This window comes from Phascolarctos cinereus, unplaced genomic scaffold (assembly GCF_003287225.1).
Source record: "Phascolarctos cinereus isolate Bilbo 61053 unplaced genomic scaffold, phaCin_HiC Scaffold_726;HRSCAF=1367, whole genome shotgun sequence".
NCBI classification, from domain to species: domain Eukaryota; kingdom Metazoa; phylum Chordata; class Mammalia; order Diprotodontia; family Phascolarctidae; genus Phascolarctos; species Phascolarctos cinereus.
This window is the reverse complement of record NW_027556098.1, coordinates 89,858,716-89,884,889: the sequence shown is the minus strand read 5'-3', so window position 1 is coordinate 89,884,889 and position 26,174 is coordinate 89,858,716. Positions and strand designations below refer to the sequence as shown.

Here is a 26,174-nt window from a genome sequence, read left to right as displayed (position 1 = left end):
CAGGTGTCTTGTACATGTTCAAAGTCTCAAACACAAAATGTCCAAGACAGGTCTCATTATCTTTCTTCCAGCTAAAGCCATTCTATCAGGGGAAGAATCAAGATGGAGTGAGAAATTGACTTTTTTCCTTAGCTCCTTCACATCCTCCTTCATGATGACCTAAAAAACATGTCATTCCAAATTCTCATTAGAAAGTCTAAGAAAAAATAAAAGTAAGTCTTTTTTTTCCATTCCAGGGCAGCTTAGAAAAATAGGGAGAGAGGTCTGTGGGCATTGATTAGAGGGCTTGCCAACTGAGTAGCAGCAGCAGCAGGGCAGGCCAAAATATCAGTGGGCTGTGACAGTGGCAGCAGAGGTAGAAGGCAACCCAGAACCTAGACATGGTAAAGGGACTGAATACATAGGCAGAAAGAGGACCAGGGGATCCCTGGACTAGCCCTGGGAGCAAGAATTGGTGTCACCTGGCAGCTCTGTTGTCTAATATCAAATTCCAGGTCACAGCTCCCGGGCTGGGAGAAGCAATTATAAGAAAGCAGCAGTCCTATCCATAGGTGTGTGATTCTGAACCCAAGAGCAGAATGGTAACTCATTTCTAACCTTTAGCCTCATATGTTAGCTGCAATAGAGTAAATGAGGAGTGGAGATTAAAAGTAAAGGGAAACAAGTAGTTTGAATATTCTAAATTGGCAGAACCTCCCAGAGTGCTAACTGTGACTCTCTATGGAAATTCAAACATACATAAGGCAACAGAGCTGTACCGGGGCAAGACTTGGTAGAGAGCAGAACAGGAGGATAGCGAACAGACCTCTCTCCAGATCACACCACCTTGCAAATACCAAAAACTTACATGTCCCCAGACTGAGATGTAAAAACAGCAGAATGACTTAAAGAAAGAAGCTTAGGCCAAACATCACTACCTCCCAATGGTGAGCAGAGCCCAAAACTAATAAAAAGTTCAGTGTCAAGAAATATGGTAAAAAAAAAAGCAAACAAAGAAATAACCTGACCATAAAAAAATTTTACTATGGTGACAGGGAAGCTCAAGATACAAAAACAGAAGAAGACAATGATTTGAAAACATCTGTAAGTAAAGCCTCAAAAAAAAATGCAGATTGAGCAAACCCAGCAAGAACTCCTGGAGGAGATAAGAAAAAAATTTTTTTAAAAAAGAACAAAAAAATTTTTTAAATATAATAAGAGATACTGAAAATGAGGAAAATGAAAGCTATGCAAGAAAAGTGTGTGTGTCAGGGGGATGAATAGGTTGGTAAAACAGGCACCAAAAATCTCAAGGAAATAACTATTTAAAAATTAGAATTGACCAAATTAATAAAAGAGCTATAACAGTGAAGAAAACAAGTCCTTAAAAATTAGAATTGTGTAAGTAAAAGCTAATGACTCCATAGGATATATTAAAAAAATCAATAAAGTGAGTAAAAACTGAAAAATAGAAGAAAATGCAAAATATTTCATAGGGAAAAAATGCTGTCCTAGAAAATAGATTGAGAAGACATAATTTAAGAATCATTACAAGACCCAAAGGGCATGTACAACAATGACAAAAAAAAAAACCCTGGCACCTTATTTCAAGATATTATAAAGGAAAACTTCCCAGATATCTTAGAAGTAGAGAACAAAAATAAAAAAAAAATTAAAGAATCCATTGGTTACCACCAGAAAGAAATTCAAAAATGAAAACTCCCAGTAACCTGGTAGTCAAAATCTAGAGCTCCCAGATCAAGGAAAAGATAATTTTAAGTAGCTAGAAGGAAAGAATTCAAATACTGTGGAGTCACAGTCAGGATCACACAAGCTGTAGTAGCTATCATTATAAAAGAATGGAAGTCTTGAAATATGATATTCTGGAAGACAAAGGATATAGAATTATAACTAAGAATAACTTACCCAGTAAAAAATGAGTACAATCCTACAGGGGAAAATGACAGAATTTTAATGAAATAGAGAACTTGTGAGCATTCCTATTGAAAAAACCAGAGCTGAATAGAAAATTTGACATTGAGACACAAGACTCAAGAGAATAATAAAGGAGATAAGCAGGAGTGAGAAATCATAAGGGACTAAAACAAGGTTAAATTGTTTATATCTATATGGGAAGATGATACAAAAACTTTGTTATCACTGCAGCTGTTAGAGGGAGTGTACTTGGAAATGGTGGGATGATCTCAAAAGAAGAGTTAAAAGGTGAAAAAAGGAATGCACTGGAAGAGAGGAAGAAAGGAAGAAAAATTGTTTCAAATAAATGGCACATGAAAGCACATTTATACAATGAAAGGGGAAAATGGAGGGTAGGGAGCAGGCAAGACTTGAACCTTACTCTCCTCTGACCTCTGAACTGGTTCAAGGAGGGAAGAATATACATACACAGTTGGGTGCTGAAATTCATCTTATCCAACAGGGAAGTTGGACAAAAAGGGGTTATGGATAAGGGGAGAGTAACAGAGTAAGAGAGAGAGGAGAGAAAGAAAAGAGAGATAGAAAGAGGAGAGAAGAGAGAAGGGAGGAATGGGAGAGGCCAGAATTAGTCTTTATTATAGCCCATGGCCCAGGACAGGGAAAACTGGCACAGAAGGAATAAAGGCAAAAAAATATAATATCTACAAATGTTGCACGTTATTCATCATTTTGCAGAATTCCAATTTTAATACTGTTACAATTGTTTGAGTCAGCAATGGATAATCAATACATTTTAAAGAGTTTTATCAAATCTAATTTTTAAAGATTTTATGTATGTATGTATGTATGTATGTATGTATGTATATATATATGTGTGTGTATATATATGTATATATATATATATACACACACACATATGTGTGTATTCATCCTTCCTCCATTGAATCAGAATAAAATTTTGCTCATGTTATGCCAATGATTCACAAATCTGCTTTATGTGAAAGTTTTTTTACAATCCTCCGATCTCTGCAAGGGGGAGACATGACTGACTGCTTTATTTTGACAGTTTCTTCGGGAAGATTATTTAATATGAGCATCATTTAAAAATGTGAAAGTGGGGTAAGATATATCTTAGTGCTCATTTTTATTTAGCCCCAACATCTTATCTTAGCCTCAGCATTTAAAACATTCCATTATATTTTATTTTTCCCCAGCCTTTTAGGCTTACTGCATAGTTTATATATCGTGGGATACAACTTTGACTGAAGAGGAGCTAATTCCCATTGATATGGTTATATGCCTGGCTCTATTCTCTTTGGACCAACTAAAAAGGACAAATATCTCTTCCAAGATTAGGCATAAATGGATCCCTTTCAAACCATCCAGCTGACAATTTAGGGGGAAAAATGCACCATTCTGAAGGTGTCATTTCAAACCCTATGTACATATGAAGATACAAATATATTTTCACATGCTGTCAATTTTGAGGAAGGATCCTAACACAAGGACTATGAATGGATCTAAGCTATCCTTCCTTTCCCTTATTGTAACTCAGACCTTGCATGTTTTGAGTACCATGAAACCATGGTTACCATCTTAAAAGAGATGGGATCAAAGAGTAAAGGTTTCTTAGAATGATCTGCAAAGCAGTAACTACTGTTCTGAGAGTGGGAGGAAGCTACACAAGAAAGAGTTGTTTGGTGCTTTAACAAAACACTGACTGAATAGTATTCAATTAAAATAGAGCTATATCTGAAATGGGCTGCAATCCAACCACCTTATTTCATCAATAAGAGAACTGGCTGCTAGGAAGACTTAAGAGACTTAGCAAAGTCACATAGGCAGTAAGTACCAAAGGCAGGATTTGAACTTGGGACTTTTGATTCCAGAAACAGTGCCCTTTCCTCTGCACCAAGCTGCCTACTGCTTAGGGTTTTTGGAAAGTTTCTACATCTATTTCCTAAACTATTCCTCCCACAAATCAGCATGCAGGGGCAGTAAAAATCAATCTGGAAATTGCCTTTATGTGCAAAAATACAACAATTATATGAATCTTTTCCTTAGCAGTAAAGGGCAAAGGTGGAGGTAACAGATTACTCAATAAATAAATAAATAAATAAATATATATTAATAATAATAATAAATGTGGCATACTTTTATTTATTTATTTTGAAGGGTTAAGGATGAGGGGAGACAAGAAGAGCTTTGCAGTTATCATAAAATATCAGGCAACAAACAGCTCCACTGGGGGGGAAGAGTTTTGAATATAATTTTCATCATTCACATAATAAAGATGATGGTGCTTATCAGCTGTTTTCTGGAGCATAAACTCATTTTCTGTGTGAGCCTGGCTGTGTGACCATAATGAATTCAAGTTATGTGGGGAAAACAAATGCAAACATGAAAAACAATGAGTCAGAGAGCTCATTCATTGTTGTCAATAGGCCCCAGAGTTCCTGAAATCTGCTTAATGTGATGCCATTGTATAGTTTAGAGAGGGAATGGAACGCATTGTGAAGTATTTACACAGAATGAAATGTTCGAGTTGCTCAGGGATAAATAAAGCCCCTGACTTAGTGCTCCTCTCTCTCTCTCTCTCTCTCTCTCTCTCTCTCTCTTCTCTCTCTCTCTCTCTCTCTCTCTCTCTCTCTCTCTCTTTTTCTCTCTCTACCTCTCCCCACTCCCCCTCTCCCCCCTCTCCCCCTCCCCCTCTCCCCCTCTCTCCCTCTCTTTCCCTCTCTGTTTTTGTTGTTTGTTTTCTTGGTATGAGCGCTCATTGGATTGGAGACAAAGGATATTTGCTGCAGAGAAAGCCAAATGAAATAGAAAACTCAGTACATTATCTGCAGGCAATGACATAAAAGATATTCACGTCAAATCACCAGATGACCAAAGTGAAATTTTTGTTTCAATGACCACCCTGTATTTTCTTCAGTGCTCAGTTTTGTACAGGCAAACACGATCATATCACTCTTTCCACCCTTATCAAGTCAACATGCCCCTCCACTCCTTGAACACTTTTAATAGCTCCATATTGACAGTAGGAGTACTCTCCAAAACAGGGGCTATGGATGCATTTTTTTTTTTGGCTAGGCAATGGGGTTAAGTGACTTGCCCAGGGTCATATAGCTAGTAAGTGTCAAGTGCTTGGTCTGAGGCCAGACTTGAACTAAGGTCCTCCTTAATCCAGGGCAGGGACTCTATACAATGTGCCACGTAGCTGACCCAGGGGCTGTGGATTCTTAGAAGTCAGTGATCCAATCTTAAGTAGCCATGGCTCGCACCACAATGAGAAGACAGGTGGATGACTAACATTCTGTCCTTCATCCGCAATCATAAAGTTTGACTACAGCACAACTATTAACCTACCTTGTTCCCCAAAACACTTTCACTCTACCCTTCTTCTGCTGTACAAGGTCAAAAACCTATCCCCCTTCTTAGTCAGGCATTGACATTCCAGGGAACTTATAACTTAACTGTTACTTGGGTGCCCATAGCAGCAGCTGAACGGGAAAATTTGGGGAAATTTCTCCCTTTCTCAGTCTTAGAGAGGCAAATTGAAGAGGTATATTGATATAGGGAGTTCTCTCTGTTGCGGAAAGATAAGGTTCTGTCCCAACTCCTATAGTGAGGGAAATATTTGGAAGCACAAGCTGAGGGTATTCATTTGGATCCATAGTTCCATAAATGGATTTTCATTGAAGATAGCCGGGAAAATTTTTACTCTCAATCACTATTGTTTTCATACATTCACTTTTGTCCTTGTATCCCCAGTGCTTAGCATGGTGTTTAACATATAATACAGACATAATAATGCTTATGGACTGATTGTTTGATTAAAACATACAACCTTGATATTTACTGAGATTGAAGAATGGTAACTTCTTCTGGAAACAGAGATGATTTGGCTTACCTCTTTCCATAATGCCCAGAGATCATTCTTGTGGTGCTTTATCCTTCTTCCTAAATAAACACCTCTGAGCTTCTCCATAGTAGTCTTGTCTGAATTTTTGTAGAAGAGGGTAGTGGCATCTAATGAAAATTATCATACATGGAACCATACTTTGAACAATGACCAAAAATCCTGTAAGGCTAAATTGAGTTAATTACTCAAACAACTCATCACACTTAGAGTAAGGAACAATATGCTGCTATGTGTATCAAGTGAAAACACGATTATCATTTTTAAAGCAGCTAGGTGGTAAAATAGAAACTCTGAATCAAGATTCAGGAAGACTTGAATTCAAATCCAGATTCAGACACTAATTATCTGTGGGATCCTAGGCAAACTAGTTAATCTCTTCCAGTCTCAGTTTCCTGTCTCTTACCTTTTTATACCCCCAGCACTTAGGACAATGCCTGGCACATAGTAAGTGCTTACTAAACTTTTATTGATTGATTAATATTTTTGAAGTATTACAATTTTTTTTCAATATTTTATTTTTTCTCAATTACATGTAAAAGCAATTTTAACATTCATTTTAAAAAAAATTTTGAATTCCAAATTGTCTCCTTCCTTCCCTCCCTCCCTTCCCTGAGACAGTAAGCAATTTGATATAGGTTATACATGTGTAATAACGCAAAACATGTATTAGTCATGTTGTGAAAGAAAACAGACAAAAAAATGAAAACATTTAAAAAGTGAAAAATAATATACTTTGATCTGAATTCAGACTCCAATTTTTTTCCCCCATTGACAAAGCAATCAGGGTTAAGTGACTTGCCCGTGGTTATATGGCTAGTAATCATCTGAGGCTGGATTTGAACTTGGGTCCTCCTGTCTCCAGGGCTGGGTACTCTATCCAATGCACCACCTAGCTACTCCATCAGTTCCTTTTCTGGAAGTAGATAGCATTTTTTCATCATAAGTCCTTTGGAATTGTCTTGGATCATTGCATTGCTGAGAACAGCTAAATCATTCACAGTTGATCATCACGCAATACTGTTGTTGCTTTGACAATGTTCTGATTCTGCTCACTTTAATTTGTATCAGTTCATATAATTCTTTCAAGGCTTTTCTGAAATAATGCTGCTTGTCACTTCTTTACTAGAGTATTCCATTACATTCATATACTACAACTTGTTCAGCCAGTCCTCAATTGACGGACATCCTCTCAATCTCCAATTCTTTGCCACCACAAAAAAAGCTACTATATTATACAAAAGCTAATTCCTCTTTTTTTTTAATGTCTTTGGGATACAGAACTGGCAGTGGTATTGCTGGATCAAAGGATATGCACAAGCCCTTTGGCCATAGTTTCAAATTGCTCTCCGGAATGGTTGGATCAGTTCACAACTCCACCAATAGTGCTTTAGTGTCCCAATTTTCAAAGAAAAAATGAAATAGTAACACTGGGTTTCTCCTAATGATTACACAATATTCAAGGATTCAAATCAATAAAAATCAAGAGGAACTCTCTAGGAGAAAATGGTGCAATGTCAAGGTCTAAGTATAGTCCACTTAAGCAGCTTGTTTGTACTTTCCAGTATTGTTCTATTTTGTGTAGAAACCAATCCATCTAGCTATTTAGAGTAATACAAAACCAACTAGAGCAACTAGAGATTCTTTTGACAATCTATTCTAAGGTACCTGGTTTCTTATTAGTTACCAAGGCTCCTAACAGCAATGTAATGGATTATAGGTCTAGGGGCATATGTAAGGGAATCAGGGATATAAGAGACAGATGGAATTAGGCTAGCTTAGGTAACCCTCTCTGCACCTCCATATATAATATATATATATATATATATATGTGTGTGTGTGTGTGTGTGTGTGTGTGTGTGTGTGTGTGTGTGTTTGTTAGGTATGTTTGAGGGGCGTGCTTTACCCTGTAAAATCTTCACTCACAGATAAGCTTATTGGAAGGAGGAATAGACATAGGGGAGCAACAATGTGTACATTGGTAAAGGAATCCAAAACATGGACCCCAATGGTACAAATGTAAGTTGACCGACTTTTCTCCCTTCCGGGTTGGCTTACAAAATGTTTTTCTACTGTGTCTAAGAGCTTTTGATTCACTTTAGGTTTTAAATCTCTTTGTGCTTTACATTCTGTCATATAAATCAACTTTGAGCGGGCTAATGAGTACTGTCACAGAGTAATGCCAAAGTTTTATGATTCCCCAAAAGGGAAATCAGGATTCTTCCACTTCCCTATACCTGGTCCTGAAGATTGAATATGCCCCTGCTTTTCTCAGATTGCCCATTCTTTCCGCTCTCTATTGGCATCCATATTAACTATACAATAAGGATTTGTGAGAGCACAGAGGAAGAAAGACAGTGGTGTATATGTAGTCAGTGCTCAGTGCTACTAACTTCAGCAGAGAAGTAGCTGCTTTAGACTCCTTCCTTTCATGGAAAGAAGTTAGGGAAGTAGCTTCCTTCTCTGACATGGAATAACAAGAGAGGGATGTTATCGTGGGTCATCTCACCAAACCTGCTCCAATGAACTTTTCAAAAGTTCTCATTGCCAGCTGCAAAACTTTTCAGATTTTTTTTTTGTAGGGAAAAGGAAAAGAGCACAAATTTGGAGCTCCAGATAAGTACTCAACTCTGGAAAATACACATGAATGACGCAGTTATTAAGCAGATACCATATGTAAAGCACTGTGTTTAACATTAGAAACACACATAGAAAAATAAAATAGCCCCTGCTCTGGAGGAGCTTACATTCTAAGGGTTTGAAGGAAACTACACATATTTAAGAGTTCTGCTATTAGTCAAATGGAAAAGTTCCATGGTCCTAAGGGTGTAGCAACAAAGTAGATTTTAATGCTTCTTACTTAATTTAATTATTTATGTCACTATCAGGTAAGTCATTCCACTAGGCTGGGATTCCAAAGGTCTCTCTGGAAACTCTTGCCTGTCTCTTTGGGTGATCAGTGCTGTTCATGGCTACAAAATCTGGCCTGGATTGCCAAGATTGAAGACAAACAATATACTCCAACTCAGCTTCTTCCCCTCAAGTATCTTTCTTCTGGAAATCGCTACAAAAATTCCTAGAACCCCAGTTCTTCAACTGTACTAGCTAGTAGATTCTGAGGAAGCATCTCTCCTAATAGGCTGCTGGGTGTAATATCAGATAGCATATTGAACTTGGAATCATGAAGACCTAAGTGCAAATCCAGTTTCAGATACTTACTACTAATGTGATAGTGGAAAAAACCATTTAGCTTCTCTCAGCCTCAGTTTCTTTATCTGTAAGATGGGGATAATAATAACTTCTACCTCCTAGGGTTGTTGTGAGGATCAAACGAGATCATCCATATAAACTTAAAGCAGTATATAAATGGTAGTTATTATTATTATCATCATCATCGGTTCCATGGTGACAGATATGCATAGTTACAGCAATATTTCATTTCTACACTTATGATACCAGTATTCTAGCTAGCTGATAGGAATTGGTGTGATGTATTCTGCTTAAGTATCTTGTTTGTAGGTTTTAATATTTCACTCAACTATAAATAGTTTCATCTAGCTATTTGCAGCCAAACAAAGTAAATTGGAGCAATCTAGAAGCTGATTGTCAATGTAATTTATCACAGTTATATGCATAATTTCTTATTAGCTGTCTAGCTTCCTCATAAAAATATTGGGTTTATACAACTAGGATTCTAGTTTTCTGACAGTTTCTATCCATCCAATATCAATAGAAGTCTATCAAAGAATTTGTGCAGTGTCAATGCATAGCTACATTGAGCTAAAGTATTTTGATTACAGATAATACTCACTGCATCAAATCAACATCAACAGGGACTTGCAGAATATCATTGAATAACTATATTTGACTCATTTCTTCATTCCTTGCAATATCATTTCACTCCATTACTAGAAAACATGTCCATCCAACTATTTAAATCAATACCAATCCATTTGGAAAAACTAAAGTAGTCTTTTGATAAAATATTCTACTATGCTATGTTCACAGTTGCTACTGAATTATCACTCCTCCTAATATGAACATCTAGGTAGCACAGTGGATAGAGTGGAAGACCGAAATTCAAATATAGTCTGAGGTTACTCACTAGCTATGTGTGCTAGGGCAAGTCACTCAACCCCCATCTTCATTACCTTTCTCATTTGTAAAAGGGGATAATAATAGCAACTTCCTCCAGGGTCATTGTAAGAATAAAATGAGATAACATTTATAAAGTACTTTATGAACCTCAAATTGCTATGTAAAAGCTAGCTATTCCATCAATGAAATATCAAGAAAAACTGAAGTGAGAATTCATATGTCAGGATTTAACCACATTCCATTTAAGTATCTGTTTGTCAGTTCTAATATTTATAGAAATAAATCCATCTTGCTATTTATAGTAATATTTTTTAAATGGCATAATCTAGAGGCCACATTAATAATGTATTTGATCTAAGTGAAAAGCTGATTTCTTATTATCAAATCTCTTCATGTAAATATTGGGTTTCTATAAGAACTTTGTCCCTGTCCCATATCCCATCTTCTCTTGATCTTTATCCCCACAAACATTAAGATATCTTTATAATGATAGCTAACTATATATCAGGCACCATGCTAAGCACTTTACGAATATAATCTCATTTGATCCTCGCAACAACCCTCCTAGAGTTGTGTGGTTTTGTCCCCATTTTACAGATGAGGAAACTGAGGTTAAGTGACTTGTGCAGGGCCATACGGCTAGATAAGTATCTGAAGCTGGATTTGAACTTAGATCTTCCTGATTCTAAGGGCCAGGGGGGGTCTATCCACTTCACCATCTAGCTATACCATTTAGTACACCTTTATGCATCTTCCAAGTCTTTGCACCAAATATCCTAATACCATTTGTTGGGAAGACAATATTAGAGCCACAGATGTAAGATAAAAAGCATGGGTGCCTGGCTTTGAGTATACAGCCAAAACATTATTCAGTTCAGGTAGACTCTTAGCAGTTTATATCTCAATAAAATAGCCACATTTTCCTGCTGATACAAGTATGGAATTCTCAGTAACTTCAAAGAGAGAATCTTACTTAGTCCTGAAGGCATAGAGGAAGAGGGAAAAATGAGTCTGAAAGCAATGACTTCTCAATATGCCTAGGCCTGGCCCAAAGCAGAAAGTTAAGTTTTGGGAGAAATGGTTCCAGTAGGACATTGGATTAATCTCTGTTGATTCATAGTGAATTTAGTAAGGTGTGATCTGAAGGTTCAATCTATTATTACCTTTCTAGCATACAAAAGGGGCCGCTGGGCAGCATTTCTCATATTCTGTTCCCTGGAAGTTAAAGAACATACTTCATGGTTCTGTCTATTCTTACTATGGCAGAAAAAGGTAACATGGACACGAAACAGTTCTTTAAATTAAAATCAGTAATGTTGTTAATCTTCCAATCTACAAACCTATTAAGTGTGTCATTAATGTCTTTTAAAAACAAAACATCATGTATCCCACAAGGTGATTTTCCATCTTAGTACATAAATACTATATCAAAAAAAAAAAATTACGAAACTGCATAACGCTGAGAAAAATAGCTTCAGGACCCATATTACTAAGTCAGAAGTTCCTGCAAGTTTTTTAAGCCAGAACACTCTCAGGATCTTATAGTGCTAGTTGATTAGTCAACCCAGCAGGATTATTCAGTAATGGATTCAGCTTTGGGCAATGCTAATACAGCTTTTTTTTTTTTAAGAAAAAGTATTAAAACTAACCTTGAAACTGGTGTGACTGCCTTAGATTGTTGGTCTATGTAATGTCTTTACTTTTCCACATAGAGAGCATAAGGAGAAATTGAAGTCATTATCTTGGTCATTCCATTTTTTTTCTTTTTGTGTCTGAAATATCAGCTACTTGAAGCAAAGAAGTTTTTCAGGATTAAATTATCCAGTTAACCACCTTGATTCTTTGTTTTCTTTTGTTTAAGATACAGAGCATTTTATGGATCAAGCTGACTGAGCCAAATTCTCCAAACACACATTTATTTGTACAAAACTGTGAAAAAGACCAGACCTTTCTCATTCCCCATCCTTGATATAAGCAGTTAATGGAAGGCTTGTTCTAAGAAAAGCTATTTTATTACATTTATTATTTTTGCTTTTGTAAAGTGGCAAAGACTACAGTTTTTTACCATTAAACCTTGTGGCATGATAGTCACATAGATATGAAAACATTACCATTTTTCCACATTTTATTTTCCACCATTGTAGCGGTTTTCAATTTGCAAGCCAGTGGCTATACATTTGTCAACTGCTCTGCGTTGTCCTGGTACTGGTCATTCCAGGATGATATATTTGTTTTAATTCCAAAAATATTTGTTCATTGTAAACATAAACGTGTATCATTGCAAGAGGAAAACGGTAAGTTGGGCTCCTGGGAGGAAGTGGGAGAAAGGTCACTAGCTCTATCAAGCCCCTTTCTAGTATTACTCTCAAGGTGATTTCCATTAACCAGTAGCCTAACAGAAGTTAAAAGGAACCTCCACATCTCAGAGTCCTAAGCCTGATTAAAGGGACTTAGACTTGTGACCTAGAAATATGATAGAAGTTAAAAGGAATTTTAGATCATAGCTCAATATTTGGATTGAGAGAGTCTAATACCATGGTGGGGGAAACAGAAATGCTCAAAATTGTTCTTAAAATGTCTAGGTTTCCTTAAATAACCAACTAGCTAAGACCTGCACCGCAAAAGAGCTCAACTTGAACCTGGGCCTATAGCTAAAGGACTGGAAGAACTCTCAGACAAGAGGGAAGAAGCCACATACCACTTCAAGACCAACAGAGGCAGTATTACCAAGGAAAACAAAATGACAATGTGATGTCTGCCTTGTTTCAGGCGTATTTTAGGCATTAACATTTTTTCCAAGTTAAAAGCTTGGATTTACTACATATAGATACCTCATATAAATAATGGGGAGAAGAGAGGGAATCTCCTGAATATATTTAATCAATTCAAAATCTGCTTAAGTTGGTAAGAAAAAAAGTAACCTTAATTTCATATGATCAATTTTTGTTAAAATCATAAATACACATGCATTTTCTCGAGGTTTATTTAAAATTATTTTATTAAACAATCATGTTTTATATGTCATCAGACCTTACCCCTGAAGTGTAAAAATAAGTCCACAAAAAACAACCCAATTTGAGGTATTGAAACTGAAGGAAAATATGCACAATGTGGTTTTTCTTTATAACATGTTTACAGTCTAGAAATGAACATCAATTAGGGGGAAATTACCTTGCACTCCCAGGTTGTGAAGAGTAAAGCTTTGTATTTAATATTACATTACACCACATACCTCTAATCCTGCTAATTCATGTGGTAGCACATGAAGTAGGAACAAAACTCATTCATGAAAGAGATAGCTCCAAAAATACATAGCCAAAATACATGAACGTGGAATAATTAAACAATTGTTAAAACTGCAATTATTCTAAAAGTTTAGAAATCAAACTAACAGGTGTATCTGGCTTCATAGATATAATTCTCATCCTGTTTATGGATACCCATGTAGAAAATGCATCCTTGACAATTCGAATATGTGGTCTAAAACAAACTGGGCGTGGGGGGGAATGCAATTCTGCTGCTTTTGGTGTACAATTGAATAAGTAGCATGGCCTATTTTTTCTTTAGGACATTCTTCCTCCTCCCTCCCCACCCCCATCTCAAGGAGGAAGGAAATGTATTAAAACAGAGAGTTCAGGATGATCACCTCTTGGCTGAATTAAAACAACACATGGTGAAGGGGAGATTGGAGACCTCGTAAGACAATTTTTTCTACATTCAAGACATTAACCAGATGCTTGCCAAATCCTCCTTCACCTTGCCTGTGCCTTCCCTAGGAAGTGGAGGGGTAAAATAGTTACACAGATAATTATGCCCAGAAAAGTACTTTCTCTTGAAATAAACAGATAAATTGCAGGAAAATTAGGTTTGGGACCCAAATAACCTGGAAAATTATATCAGTGCTCCATTTCAGTGTGTAGGCACAGAATTTTATATAAGAATTCTAGTAATTTGCATCTGGCATAGTAATTTGGGTGCTGAACAACATGACAATTTGTGGGTAGGAATTGCTCTATTTTTTTCCCCATGCAACTATTACTTTTAAAGTGTTAAACTTGACAGCATTTGTATCTCCAGCACCCAGCAGTCTGCCTGATGCATACCATAAATGTTTGCTGATTGATTGATTGACAAGGCACTGGACAAATCACCCAGGCTAAATTATTTTATTTATCACTGATTAGTGAAGGATATAGGGTTCATGTACTTTACTGCCTGCATGTCTCCTAAAAGGAGAGGAAGCTAAAAACAAACAATTAAACAAAAATAATGGCTGGTAAGAATGTTATGTTATTTGCTTGTTTGTTTTAGAAAACTTTTAAAGAGGTAAATTATTTTTGCAATCTAATATTGGAAAGAAATACTGAACCCAAAGGATATGATCTAAGAAAACTTATTGTAAACAAAGCATCTTCAAGAGTTTATTTTGCCTTTGTAATAAATATTTGTTGGCTGTTGTGGACTGGCACCACACTGATGGTGATGAAAATTTTCTGTGTAGACCCAAGGGAAAAAACTGGCCTAGGAAGTTACATTCGATCTACTTTGTAAGGGCAGACATGTCATTGTAGATCCATCAAGAAACATCGTACTTATTTGGGCTACATGGTGGGGAGAATTCCTTCTCCATTTTCTGATTTAATTTGAGGAGGCGGGGAAGGAGAAGGAAGAAGGGGAGGAAGAATGAGACCAAGGCAACAACAGCAGTTGAGCTGTTTATCTCAGAAAATTGGTCCTGTTGGGGCTCCCTCCAGAGCCAGAAGGATAAAATTGATCCCATTCATTCTTATGTAAGTAAATAGCAACCCTGGGCCACTTAGTGTAATTTGAAGGCTACCACTCTTTTTCACTACTCACTGTAGAAAATGGATACTAGAGGCTACACAATACATCTCTCAGGAGGGTCCTAGAAAATGAACTGTTGCCAGCTGTGGAAATCAGCCCAAAGCACAGGAGGTTAAAGTGAATAGCTATCAAGTTTTCAGATTGGCCAATCTAATTAAAATGGAATCCCCAAGCCAGAAGAAGCTGTAAGCAACTTCAGCTTTAAGACCCTATTTGGAACTGTCTCACAGGGCTTTTGCTAGGGGAAAGGGAGTGGGAATGACAGATGAAGAGTAGGGAGGAATTCAACTGATTCCCCAACCTCTTCCCACACTCGATGCCAGTCCATTATCCCCATAATCCATGAAAAAAATGAGAAAAAAAAAGGAGGGAGAGAGAGAGAGAGAGAGAGAGAGAGAGAGAGAGAGAGAGAGAGAGAGAGAGAGAGAGAGAGAGAGAGAATGGCTCTCATATTCTCATAGTAGAAAAAAAAATCAGTGTTTCTGTCAGGTTTAAGTCCTGATTTTTTTTTTTTTTAAGCTTCCAGTTAGCACACCCCTGGGCAGCAAAGAGGTCTGATCACAAACACGAATGACAATAGCAATATAGCCTAAATTCTTTCACTACCATCATCATTACCAGCTGCACAATAAAGTCTAGTAAGACTACAAGTAGAAAGAGCTGGCATTCTATGCCGATGGAACATTGCCTCAGTCCATGCCCAATGGAATCCCACATATTATTGAAGGCAGCTCCCCAAATGTGAAGAAACTGTTACAGTTAATCAAAAACTGGATTTCTTATGCCATTCAACACCAAACCATCAGACCCCTTCCTATGCAGGAGGGTCAGGGAACATATGAGAAGGGAAAAGCTCATGATTCCCAGAATGACCAATCCCGAGATCAGTGCACTGGTGATGGCATTCAGTTGGAAAGGAGGCTCACTCGAGGAACCTGTGAAGCAAGGAAACACAGAAATGTAAATGTCTAGCATATTATCACCCTTTCCAAATTCCTACTGATATCTCTGAGCACCATGTAATAGCAAAAGTACTAGTCTAAGAGTCACGTGATCAGTGTTCTAGTTTCTGGCTTCAGCATTTATTAGCCCTTTGACCACTGAACTTCACTTCTTTCAGACTTAATATCCTCATCTGTGTAATGGAGATAGAATTTATTTTCTTTTTAAAAATTGTTTTGCTGATTTTTTAAAATGTCATCATCCTTTCCCAATATGATTTCTAACCATCAATAGGACCATCTCATATAAGAAAAAAGTACAACAAGCCTACAACTCAGTCATGTGTGACAGCATGTTCCACATTCTATCCCTATGGGGTAGCTTCTCTCTACTGAGAGCAGAAATCTCCATGATAATCAGGCAACTTATCTTAGTAGAAAATGGATTGGAATCAGAGTCAGTGTAACCATCTTTTAACTTTGACAATATTTAGATTAACTTACCAAGCTGTGAGTTGTTGGTGGGTGTTTCATCTAAAAAAGAAAGAAGAAATGCATTTTATATTTTGGCCAAGGGTCTGCTGGAGCTTCCTCCTGCAAGTCGATTGTTAAATTTTCAGGATGAACATTTACATCTCTAAAACCAGCAAATGCCAAAAATCTGGGCTTGATTTATTGCTTTGTCGATTGTCTAGACTGAAGAACATGAAGGAGAAAATGTTCAAAAAAAGTACACAACACATACTTTTACATTTAACTTAAAAATGTGTTGTGTACTTTTTTTCCCCTCCCACAGAGAAGGTTGTTAGACATTTACCAGCACACTCCTTTTTGGGCCACATTTTCTTCCCTTCTCACCTTCTCTAGGAAGGTTAACTTATGATCTGCTTTCCACATTGTTCTCTCCATCCCCCAAACCCTCAACTGCCAAAATACTAATACTATCCTTAAATACTTGTCAATTCATTCTTGTCATTGCTGATTTGTCATTGTCTCTGACAGGCAGGTTAGAGGAGGCATTAATTGTCAGAGATGATTTCATTTTTAATGTGTTTATAACAAACTTTTTTTAATGTTGTAGATATTCATTATTTAGTATGTTATACTTCAACATGCAACCAAATATTTCCTGCTTATTCTACAAAAATGTTAAGCTATGCTGAAAGAATCTACACTTAATAGCTAAATGAAAGAGAAATATGAAATATAGTCAGTTTGAGTTTATTTATACTGGTAAATCAAAGCATGCTGACTTTCACTTTTCCTTACTCAATTCACTTTTTTTTAATTTCCAGTTTTATTTTTGTTGATCTATAACAGAAATGCCTCAAATTTATATTGTGGGAAAGGGGTTGGGGAGGGGGGAGTTCTATCCTGATTAGAATATGTATGTTTCTGGTGTTTTGTTTTGTTCAACTCTTCATTTATCAAGGCCCCAATTGATGGGTTGGGATCTGGACCCCAGAAAGGAAAAACCCTGGACTTTCCCACATGGTCAAATCTCTGGCATTAGCATGAGGCTACAATTCCATCAACTGGCCTTTCATTGTGGCTACCCCCAATCTCTCAATTCTCCATTACCCTTAACCTAGCCTAGTCCTCCATTGTCTTACCTCCCTATGGCCCCTGCCCACTTCCTACCCTTAATCCTATGTGGACTCCATTTTCTCTTGGCCAGATTCCTGGCATTCTATTACCTCAGAGTCCCCACAGACTACTTGGCCACTCTGAGATCTCTCCCACAGTCTTTCCGTATATAAGGTCCATCGTGTCTCAGATTCTTAAAATCTAGTCAAATGCTCAGATTCTTAAAATCTGGCCCACTTGAGAGTCTGCCCAGTGTGACAGAGGTTCTAATAAACCTTGTCTTTGGCTGAAAGAAGGCTTGGGTTGAATTCTTTCAGCAGGACCCACGTCTCTTGCTCTCAATATTTTGGGGTCCCAGCACCCCTAAACCTCAACACAATGACAATAAAAAGCATGTGTTTAAATCAAAGCCTGTGAGTTTCTTTTTCTTAAAAAAGAAAGGAAAGAAAAATAAATTATGTGTGGCAAAAAGTTATTGTTTTGGTTATAGAAGGAAAGAATATTGAGCTTATTTATCCAGTTTTTGATTACATTTGGCAAACATTTATTAAGCACCTACTATTTGCAAGGCACCAGAACAAAGCATTAGGAAAAAACAAAAGGAACCATGTCTGTCCTCACTGAGTTTACTTTCTAATCTTAAATAAAGAAGAAGACTTCAAACAATTAATGGGATAGCATGATGGTATTTCATAAAGTATCTGAGGCTTTTTTTTTAATCCTTTTGAAAAAAATTTTTTTTAATTTGAGCTCTAGCAAAATAAATGTTTACTCTAGGATTTAGACCTTTAAAGGTGAGCTAGTCCTTTAACTTTGGCTGGTCCTGCTTACAGGTAAAAAGCAGGGAATGCAGCTAGGCAAGTAGAAGACACAGGCTTAGCTTTGCCTCTATGCATTTTCCCCACCTACTCATCTACATGAGAGAATCAAAAGGTTTAGAGTTAGAAAACTGGGGAGTCTCAAATCCCAAAGTTATTTGATTGTTATTAGATGACTAGCCCTTACACAAACAATGATTGGGGTAGTGTAGACTTCAGGAATTAAAATCAGTAGAAATGGGTAATCCTCACCATAAGTAAGGATGAGGTCTCTGACACAAAGATGCAAGCCCCTGGACTAGGAAGTTTAGTCTAGGGGTAAGATAGGTATGAGTTTGAGGGTACTACTAATTATAGATGTCTTTTTTTTCCCCCTTTTTAATCTAAAGAGCTTGGCAATCATAGTTGAGAATCTCTGGATGTTGCTGTGGAGGTTCACAGGAGCTTTGCAAATAAGTTTCCTGGGTGAACAGAATAGGTTTTTCTGGTTATAGGATCAAGGGTGGCCAAGTATCTAAAAGAGTGATCTAAGTATCTAAAAAGCCTATGGCTGTTGAAATATAAGAGCACAGCAGAGGCTACTCTTCTTGTTAGATAAAGATCCAGGCTTGGGCAGAAGCTTCTTAGTCATGTGCCCCCCAGCAAAGCCATGCCTGGCGAAGTTCACTGGATACTACGTGTCCAGTGAAGCTTTCAATATTGACTATGTCCAGAAGTGCAGCATCCAGCAAAGCTGCATTGAGTAGAGAATACCCTTCCAGCAGAGACTACATATATTCCTCCCACTGGTACCTTTCTTTCTGGATGACATGGCCAATATGTACCCTATGTGTCCATTCTTCCCATTAATGGTTGTATATGTGGGGGAAGAGTATGCCACAGGTTTATGGAGTGACTTGTTTTATGGCTACTTCTGTTACTATACTATTTCAACACATTCCTCAGCTTTGAACTAATTGCATCCCCTAGCAATGTGATTGGTGGGAACTTCTGAATTGCGGTTTTAATGGATGTGGTCATAGAGAGTACCTTGAACATGGGGTCTCTGGAGTACCTGCTCTGTAAGCAGGGGATGCACCTAACTGAGATAGAACTAAAATATTAAATTCACACTTGTATACAAAAAAATAAAAATGCCCAGTTTGCTGATTGCTTAATCAGCACTGCAGGAAGACTAGGAAAGATTTGTAATTATTTTCTGTAACCTTATTGCAGGGTCTGCCTTGTTTTCTTTTCCTTCACTTTTCTTTAGGTATACCAAATTTTGCTTTATTGAAAAACTCTTTCCTCCTGGTGGTTTAAAAATACACTAAGGGAAGCAGATGAAACTGTTTGGAAATTAACATGATAACAGCTTGGAATACTATGCTTGATGGGCACTTCAAAAGAACATAGATGGATAAGAACCAGTGGAAAGAAAGTAATAGAAGCAATGCCACAGGCCATTACAAAGCCAGCAATGACAGATAAGCTGTCTTGCCCTGGTTTCTCCCATAAAAATGGTTGAAGCGCATTGAAAAGATGTACAACATCTATGCAAAGACATATGCAGAATGAACATTTCCTCTCTTGACATAAGTAGAGAGCAATTAAAAAAAAACACTTTACTAACCATGTGGTAAAATGACATATATTTCAAATTCTTTAACAGCCTCCAAACTTTTATCTTTCTGCTGTGTTGCCTTTGAATGGAACTACATAAAATTACCGAGATGCCAAGAGAACAAGAATCTTGACTTGGTCTTTGGTATGAGACCAGGGATCCATACTCAATTAGAGAACTAAAACTACCTTTTTTAGATTATTATTAAATGACCAAAATACTTTTCTTTTCCTAAAACTGCTTCCTCTTTGTGTTCTCAAGAAAGATTTTAAATTTATCCAACTATATACTCATCTGGTTGAAGATTTATAGCTGGAATGGGATCTTAGAAAAAACTGAAGCCAGCCCTCTTATTTTACAGGTGAGGAAACTGAGGCCCAGAGAAGTTGAATGATTGTTACAGGGTCACACAGGTAGCAAATATTTGAGTCAGGTTTTGACTCAAGTTGTGCTGACTCTATGTCTACTATCCTATACTATTCCAGCTATAAATCTATGACCACAGGAGTGGACAGTATATATTTGCTGTTCCTAAGCTCAGTATTCCACATCTCCTGCCTCCATGTCTTTGGCATAAGCTATTTACCATTCCTGGTAAGCACTCTTTCCTTATCTCCACTTCTTAGAATTCTTGGCTTCTTTTCAGGATTCAACTTAGCTGCTCCCTCCAAGAAAGGAGTCTTTCCTGATTTTCACATTATTAGTGCTCTCTTCCCATTCAAATTATTTTATGTTTGTTTAGCTATTTACATATTTTATCTCCCACTAGAATATAAGCTATATCCAGTTTGGCTGGAACATATGCATGTATATTATATACATATGTATATGTACACACATGTGAATAGAGAGAAAAAGAAGTGTAGATAAAGACAGAAATAAGAAGTAGAGATAGATGATAGAGATAAAGACAGATATAGACAAACAAAGGTATAGATGTAGAGATAGAGACAAATGTAGATATAGATAAGATACATAGACATAGTTATAGATGATTTATAGATATAGACATAGACAGTATGTCCCAAAAGTCTTAGTAGAGTTCTTAAGCTACTAAAGCTTAAAGCAGCACTAAAACTCTGGAGCTGTATACAGATACAGCTAAGTTTATTTTTAGGTATTCCAAGGAGTGCACAAAAGATTAGTTCTTGTCTTCTTGCCAGTGTTACACATCATGATGAACAGCACCTTTACCCAATACGTGTATTTCATGATGTAGTGTTAATCTTATAGGAAAAAATAAGAAAAACCTGATGTGTGTGATTCAAGTATGAGTTTTGAGAATTACAGCACTTTTAGTCAGCCAAAAACAGACTTTAAAAAGAAATAAGAGAAGTAGATGAGGCAAAGAAAGAGTGGGACAGCCTTGTATAATGGAAAGAACATTGGATTTAGAATTGAAAACATAAGTCTGAATCCCATCTCTGCTGCTTACTACCTATGTGATCTTAGGTAAGTCACTTTCCTCTGCCCATGCCTTGGTTTTCTAATCTGCAAAATTAGATTGTACTGGGTGGACTCTGAGGTCCTTTCAAGCTCTAAATATTACCTGTGAGCTCCTCAAGGGCAGGAGGGATATACCAGCTTAGAGAACCTGCTCTAGATAACATGCCTATGAAAAAGAAGCTTGGTCAAGAGATCCTGGTTATGGGATGCAGGAAGGATGGAGCAAACATATTAAGGCAACACTGAACTTTAAGGACAGCACCTTCTTCCTCAACCCAATGCTTGCCTCTAGGAAATTATTCAAAAAGGACCTTGTTTTCCTCAAGGACTGGGGCCTAAAAAATAGAATCTGGGGTAGAGCATTAAAGGGCTCCAAAAGAAGGCTAATGTGTATAGTAACCAGGGCAAACCTGGACTCTTCAACTATATTGTGTATCTGTAATTCGTCTATATTGTGAAAGTCCTCGCATTGAAGTAATGCAATGGTTCTTCATTAACTAGGGAGCTGAGTTTGCATTCATTTTGATGCCTTGTTATATGAGACTCATTGATGATAAGTAAGATGAAAAGATGTATGTAGTCCCTGAGTAATTATCTAAAAAAGAGAATTCTCTTTTAACCCTCGAATGATGGTAGCAGAGGTGACTATTAGTTAATATAGGGAGCTTTTCAAGGGTCACATTCATTATGATCTAAAGCAGGAGTTCTTAACCTGGAGTTTGTGAATTTGTTCTGTTTTTTTTATTTTGATAGCTATATTTCAATGTAATTGATTTCCTTTGTAATTCCTATGCATTTTGTTTCATACATTTAAAAATATTATTCTGAGAAAGGGTCCATAGGATTCACCAGACAGCCAAAGGTAGTCCATGACATTAAAAAAATAAAGAACTCTGATTCATAGTTAGTTATGCCTAAGCTTTGTTTGACCCATGTAAAAAGGAGACCTTTCACTTGAGCAGGGTGGGAGGGAAAAGGGATGATTCCCACATACATAGAAAGGGCCGATTACATCTAAGGATCACACAGTTCCATCTATATATTTCCCCTTTCCATACACCCAAGCTGGTCCTGGCTGTGCTTCCTAGAAATTAAAAACATTAACTATTGTTCCCACTCAAAAGCAATTCCAAATATTGTCAATGCAAGCTGACTTTTCATCCTGTGTAATTCTACGCGCCAAGTCTGCAGAGAGGCACAGAAACAAGAATTGGGCTTTTCACAAATTACAAGCCAGTATTTTTCAAACCACTCAAAAGCATGTACCATATCCTCAGGGAGTCTGCACCAAGTCTGAAATTTCATAGTTAATACATTGCTGCATTATTGGAGGAAGAACTGAGCAGCCCTTTAACTATATACAATAGCACATTTTCCCTCTCGTCATCATAAATTACAGACGACTAAAAGGATTTCTTTGTTCCTTCAAACTTTACAAATGAAACATTCCACCTTCCTGCTGAAGGAAATTTTCAGCTGAAAAGCACCTGTCATGAGAAACTGAAATAAGAGCATGATAAGAGAGAACGGCCAACATTTTAAGCCTAAGCCAATGCACAATAGTGAAATGAGAAACTGAGGCAATTATTTGGATAACTTAGCCTGAAAGCATTTCTTTTTTTTTTCTCTTAGTTAGCTATATTTTTCTGGGAAATTTGTTTTTCTTCATGACTAAAGACACAACTTAACTAAAATATTATATTAGTTTATTTATCCTGAGGTTAATATGACTATAGAAAGAAAAAACTTAAGGAATAAAAAAACCTAGTGTAATAATTCAGTTATACTCCCTGAGCCAAATTTGAAGCACTGAGGTATTAACTCTGTTCTGAGATAACTTTGAAACTGAGAGAACTATACTATTAACTCAAGAGTCAGTGAACCTGAGTTTGAAGCCTAGCTGTACTACTCACTACCTATATAACAGGGTAAAGTCCCTTATATAATCATATGTGATTATGTAAGTCACTTGACCTCTCTAGGCCTCATTTTCTTCATCTGTGAAATTAGTGGGTTGAATTTGGTGATACCCAAAGTCTCTTCTTGCTCCAAATCCTATGATCTAGTCCTAGACCTTTGTTTTATGTGTGAGAAAGTTTCAACACAAGAGTTTAAATAATTTATCCCAGGTCACACAGCCAGTTCTCCTGGGACTCTCAGTCCCATAATTTTTATGCTAGCACACACTGCCTCTAGGCAACTAGGCAACTAGAGAATAAAGCACTGGGCTTGGAATCAGGAAGACTCATCTTCATAAGATCAAATCTAGCCTTAGAAACTTACTATCTGTGTTATCCTGGGCAAATCACTTAACCCTGTTTGCCTCAGTTTCTTCATCTGTAAAATGACCTGGAGAAGGAAATGGCAAACCACTCTAGTGTCTCTACCAAAATGGGGTCACAAAGAGTCAGACACGACTGAACAACAATAAAACACGTCCTCTACTTTTATCTAGACAAAAACCATGAGTTCCTCCCTACACCCCATCCCAGGACTTAAAGCATCATTCCTCTTCATAAGCATGTGGGATACAAGATGGAGAGATAAAGCATATCTCTCTCCTTCCATCTCTATCTTCTCCCTCTCCCAGTGGTAAGACTATTTACCCTTTAAGTGAAAGTCAAGTAAACAGAGTACCACTGTGCAATTAGAGGGTTACAGAAGCCTGGAGGTTTATCTTATGTCTCAGTTAATTAGTTCTTTTTAGAAATGACTGCACTCTTCTAAGAAGTAAAAGAAGTTTCCATTTTGGAAATTGCTGTGAGTAGAGAAAAACAGGAGCTGTCCTACCACTCCGGGTAATGATGGGGCCAGCAGAAACGACAGCGTTTCCAGAGGTGCTCTGGGGGCTCCATGTTGTCCTCCTCCCCACGTCTCTTCTTTCTCTGTGACTGCAAATCTGAGGTGTGAATGAAAACAAATGAAATTCCACATTGAAGAAAACCTACTCCTTTATGGACATTTTGGAAAGGAGGTTCCTCTAGACCAACAGCCACACATTTGATTTTATTTGCATTCATTTGTGTGTGCATTTAATTACTTGGCATGTCCCTGCTACAGCATTTCTTCCCCTGGCTTTGGTCACATTTCTCATTTCCCACCATTCCAATTGTGCTTTGCCTCATTAATTTACTTAGCTCAATAGCTCTCCTGAATGAAAGTTCTGTTTATTAAACTCTTCTACAATTATTTAATCAATCCTTGAATAAATCCATCCACTAAAATCCTACTAAGTACCAAGGCAAGGTTATGTGGATGTTTCATTTAATCCATTCTAACATAACTGAGAGTACAGGATCATTGATTTACAGAAGAAAGATCACTAGCTCTGTAGTCCAGGGACATGGTTTCAAATCTTGCCTCCGATCCTCACAAACACACCCATGTCTCCTCTATCCTTAAAACAAAAACATAACCTTCAAGTGATTTGACTTTCCTCACTAGCTATTGTTACATATCTCTCCTCTCTTTTGTGGCTAAACTCCTTGAGACAGTCAATAGGTCATTCCATTTCATCTCCCCTCATTCTCATATAAACTATCTATAATATGGCTTCTGACCTTGTCATTCAACTGAAACTGCTCTCTCCAAAGGTACCAAAGAAATCCCTTAATTGCCAAATCTAGTGGCCTTTTCTCAATTGTCATTGTTTTTGACCTCTCTCCCTTTAACACTGTCAAACATCCTCTACTCCTATTTTTCTTCCTACCTGTCTGTCCATGCCTTCTCAGTTTCCTTTGCTTCATCCAGGTAGCTCTAATTTGCCATGGGTGTCCCTCAAGGCTCTTTCCTAGGACCTTTTCCCTTCTCTCTCTATAATATCTCACTTAGTGATCTCATCAGCACCCAAGGATTCAACGATGAAGAAGATTCCCAAGTCTGTCTGTCTGTCTGTCTGTCTGTCTCTCTCTCTCTCTCTCTCTCTGTGTATACATATACACACCTACATATACATATATGTATGTATGTAGACACACACACATATCTAGCCTTAACCTCTCTCCTGATCTCCAGTTTCACATCACCAACTAACTGCCTCTTAGATATTTCAAGCTGGAGTCCTGTAGACATCTCAAACTCAAAGTATCCAAAAACAGAACTCATTATTTTTCTCTAAAACTCTACATTCTTCTGAACCTCCCTATTACTGTCACAGGGACTACCATCCTGTCAGTCACTGAGGCTCCCAATTTTTGTGGCACTCAGGGTCCTCACTTGAATTCAATCAATACAGCCCAATTTGTTGCCAAGTCTTGTCATTTTTAACCTCATAACATCTCTTGCACACATCCTCTTCTCTCTACTCACAACAGCGCCATCTTGGAATAGGCTCTCATCACCTGAGACCTAGACTATAAAAACAGCTTTCTTGTTGGTCTCCCCACCTCAAATCTTCTTCACTCCAATCCATTCTCTATTCAGCTGCCAAAGTGATTTTCCTAAAAAGCATATCTGACAATGTTACTTTTTCTGCTCAATAAATTCTAATAATTCCCCATTGCCTCTGGGATTAAATATATAAAATACTTTTTGACTTTTAAAGCCCTTCACAACCTAGCTCCTTTAGGCCTTTCTAGTTTTTTATATTTTGCTCCCCTCCATCTACTCTGCTCTTCAGCTACAAAAGCCTTCTTGTTGCCCCTTTAGCATTTCACAACTCCATGACTTCTCACTGGCTGTCCCTTCTGCCTAGAATTCTTTCCTCCTCATCCCCTGATTCTGGTTTCACCTAGTATCCCTCAAGAGGCAGCTTAAGTACCCCTTTCTGTGAGAGGCCTTTTATGGTCACTCCTCACATTCCAGTGCCTCCCCTCAGAAATTATTTTCTATTTCAAGTGAATGTCTTGTATGGATCTAGTTATTTGCACATCATCTCCCTGATTAGAATACGAGCTCTTTTAAGACATGTGCTGTATTTTTGCCTTTCTTTGTTTCCCCAGCATGCTAGCTTTCTTCAAGTCTCAGCTCAAATCTAACCTTCTTCAGGAGGCCTTCACTCC

General features: G+C 37.4%; 1 protein-coding gene across 1 annotated transcript in view; it reads right to left on the bottom strand.

Moving 5' to 3' along the window:
- Window positions 1-12,974: 12,974 nt before the first annotated feature.
- The window catches only part of ZPLD1 (zona pellucida like domain containing 1), a 62,535-nt gene continuing 49,335 nt past the window's right edge, over window positions 12,975-26,174 (bottom strand). The window contains exons 8-10 of the mRNA XM_020999950.2: window positions 23,965-24,073; window positions 16,225-16,254; window positions 12,975-15,714 (exon numbers count right to left, since the gene is read on the bottom strand). Of these exons, the coding sequence (XP_020855609.1) occupies window positions 15,539-15,714; window positions 16,225-16,254; window positions 23,965-24,073 (315 nt within the window). The 3' untranslated portion in view covers window positions 12,975-15,538. The remainder of the gene's footprint in view (window positions 15,715-16,224; window positions 16,255-23,964; window positions 24,074-26,174) is intronic.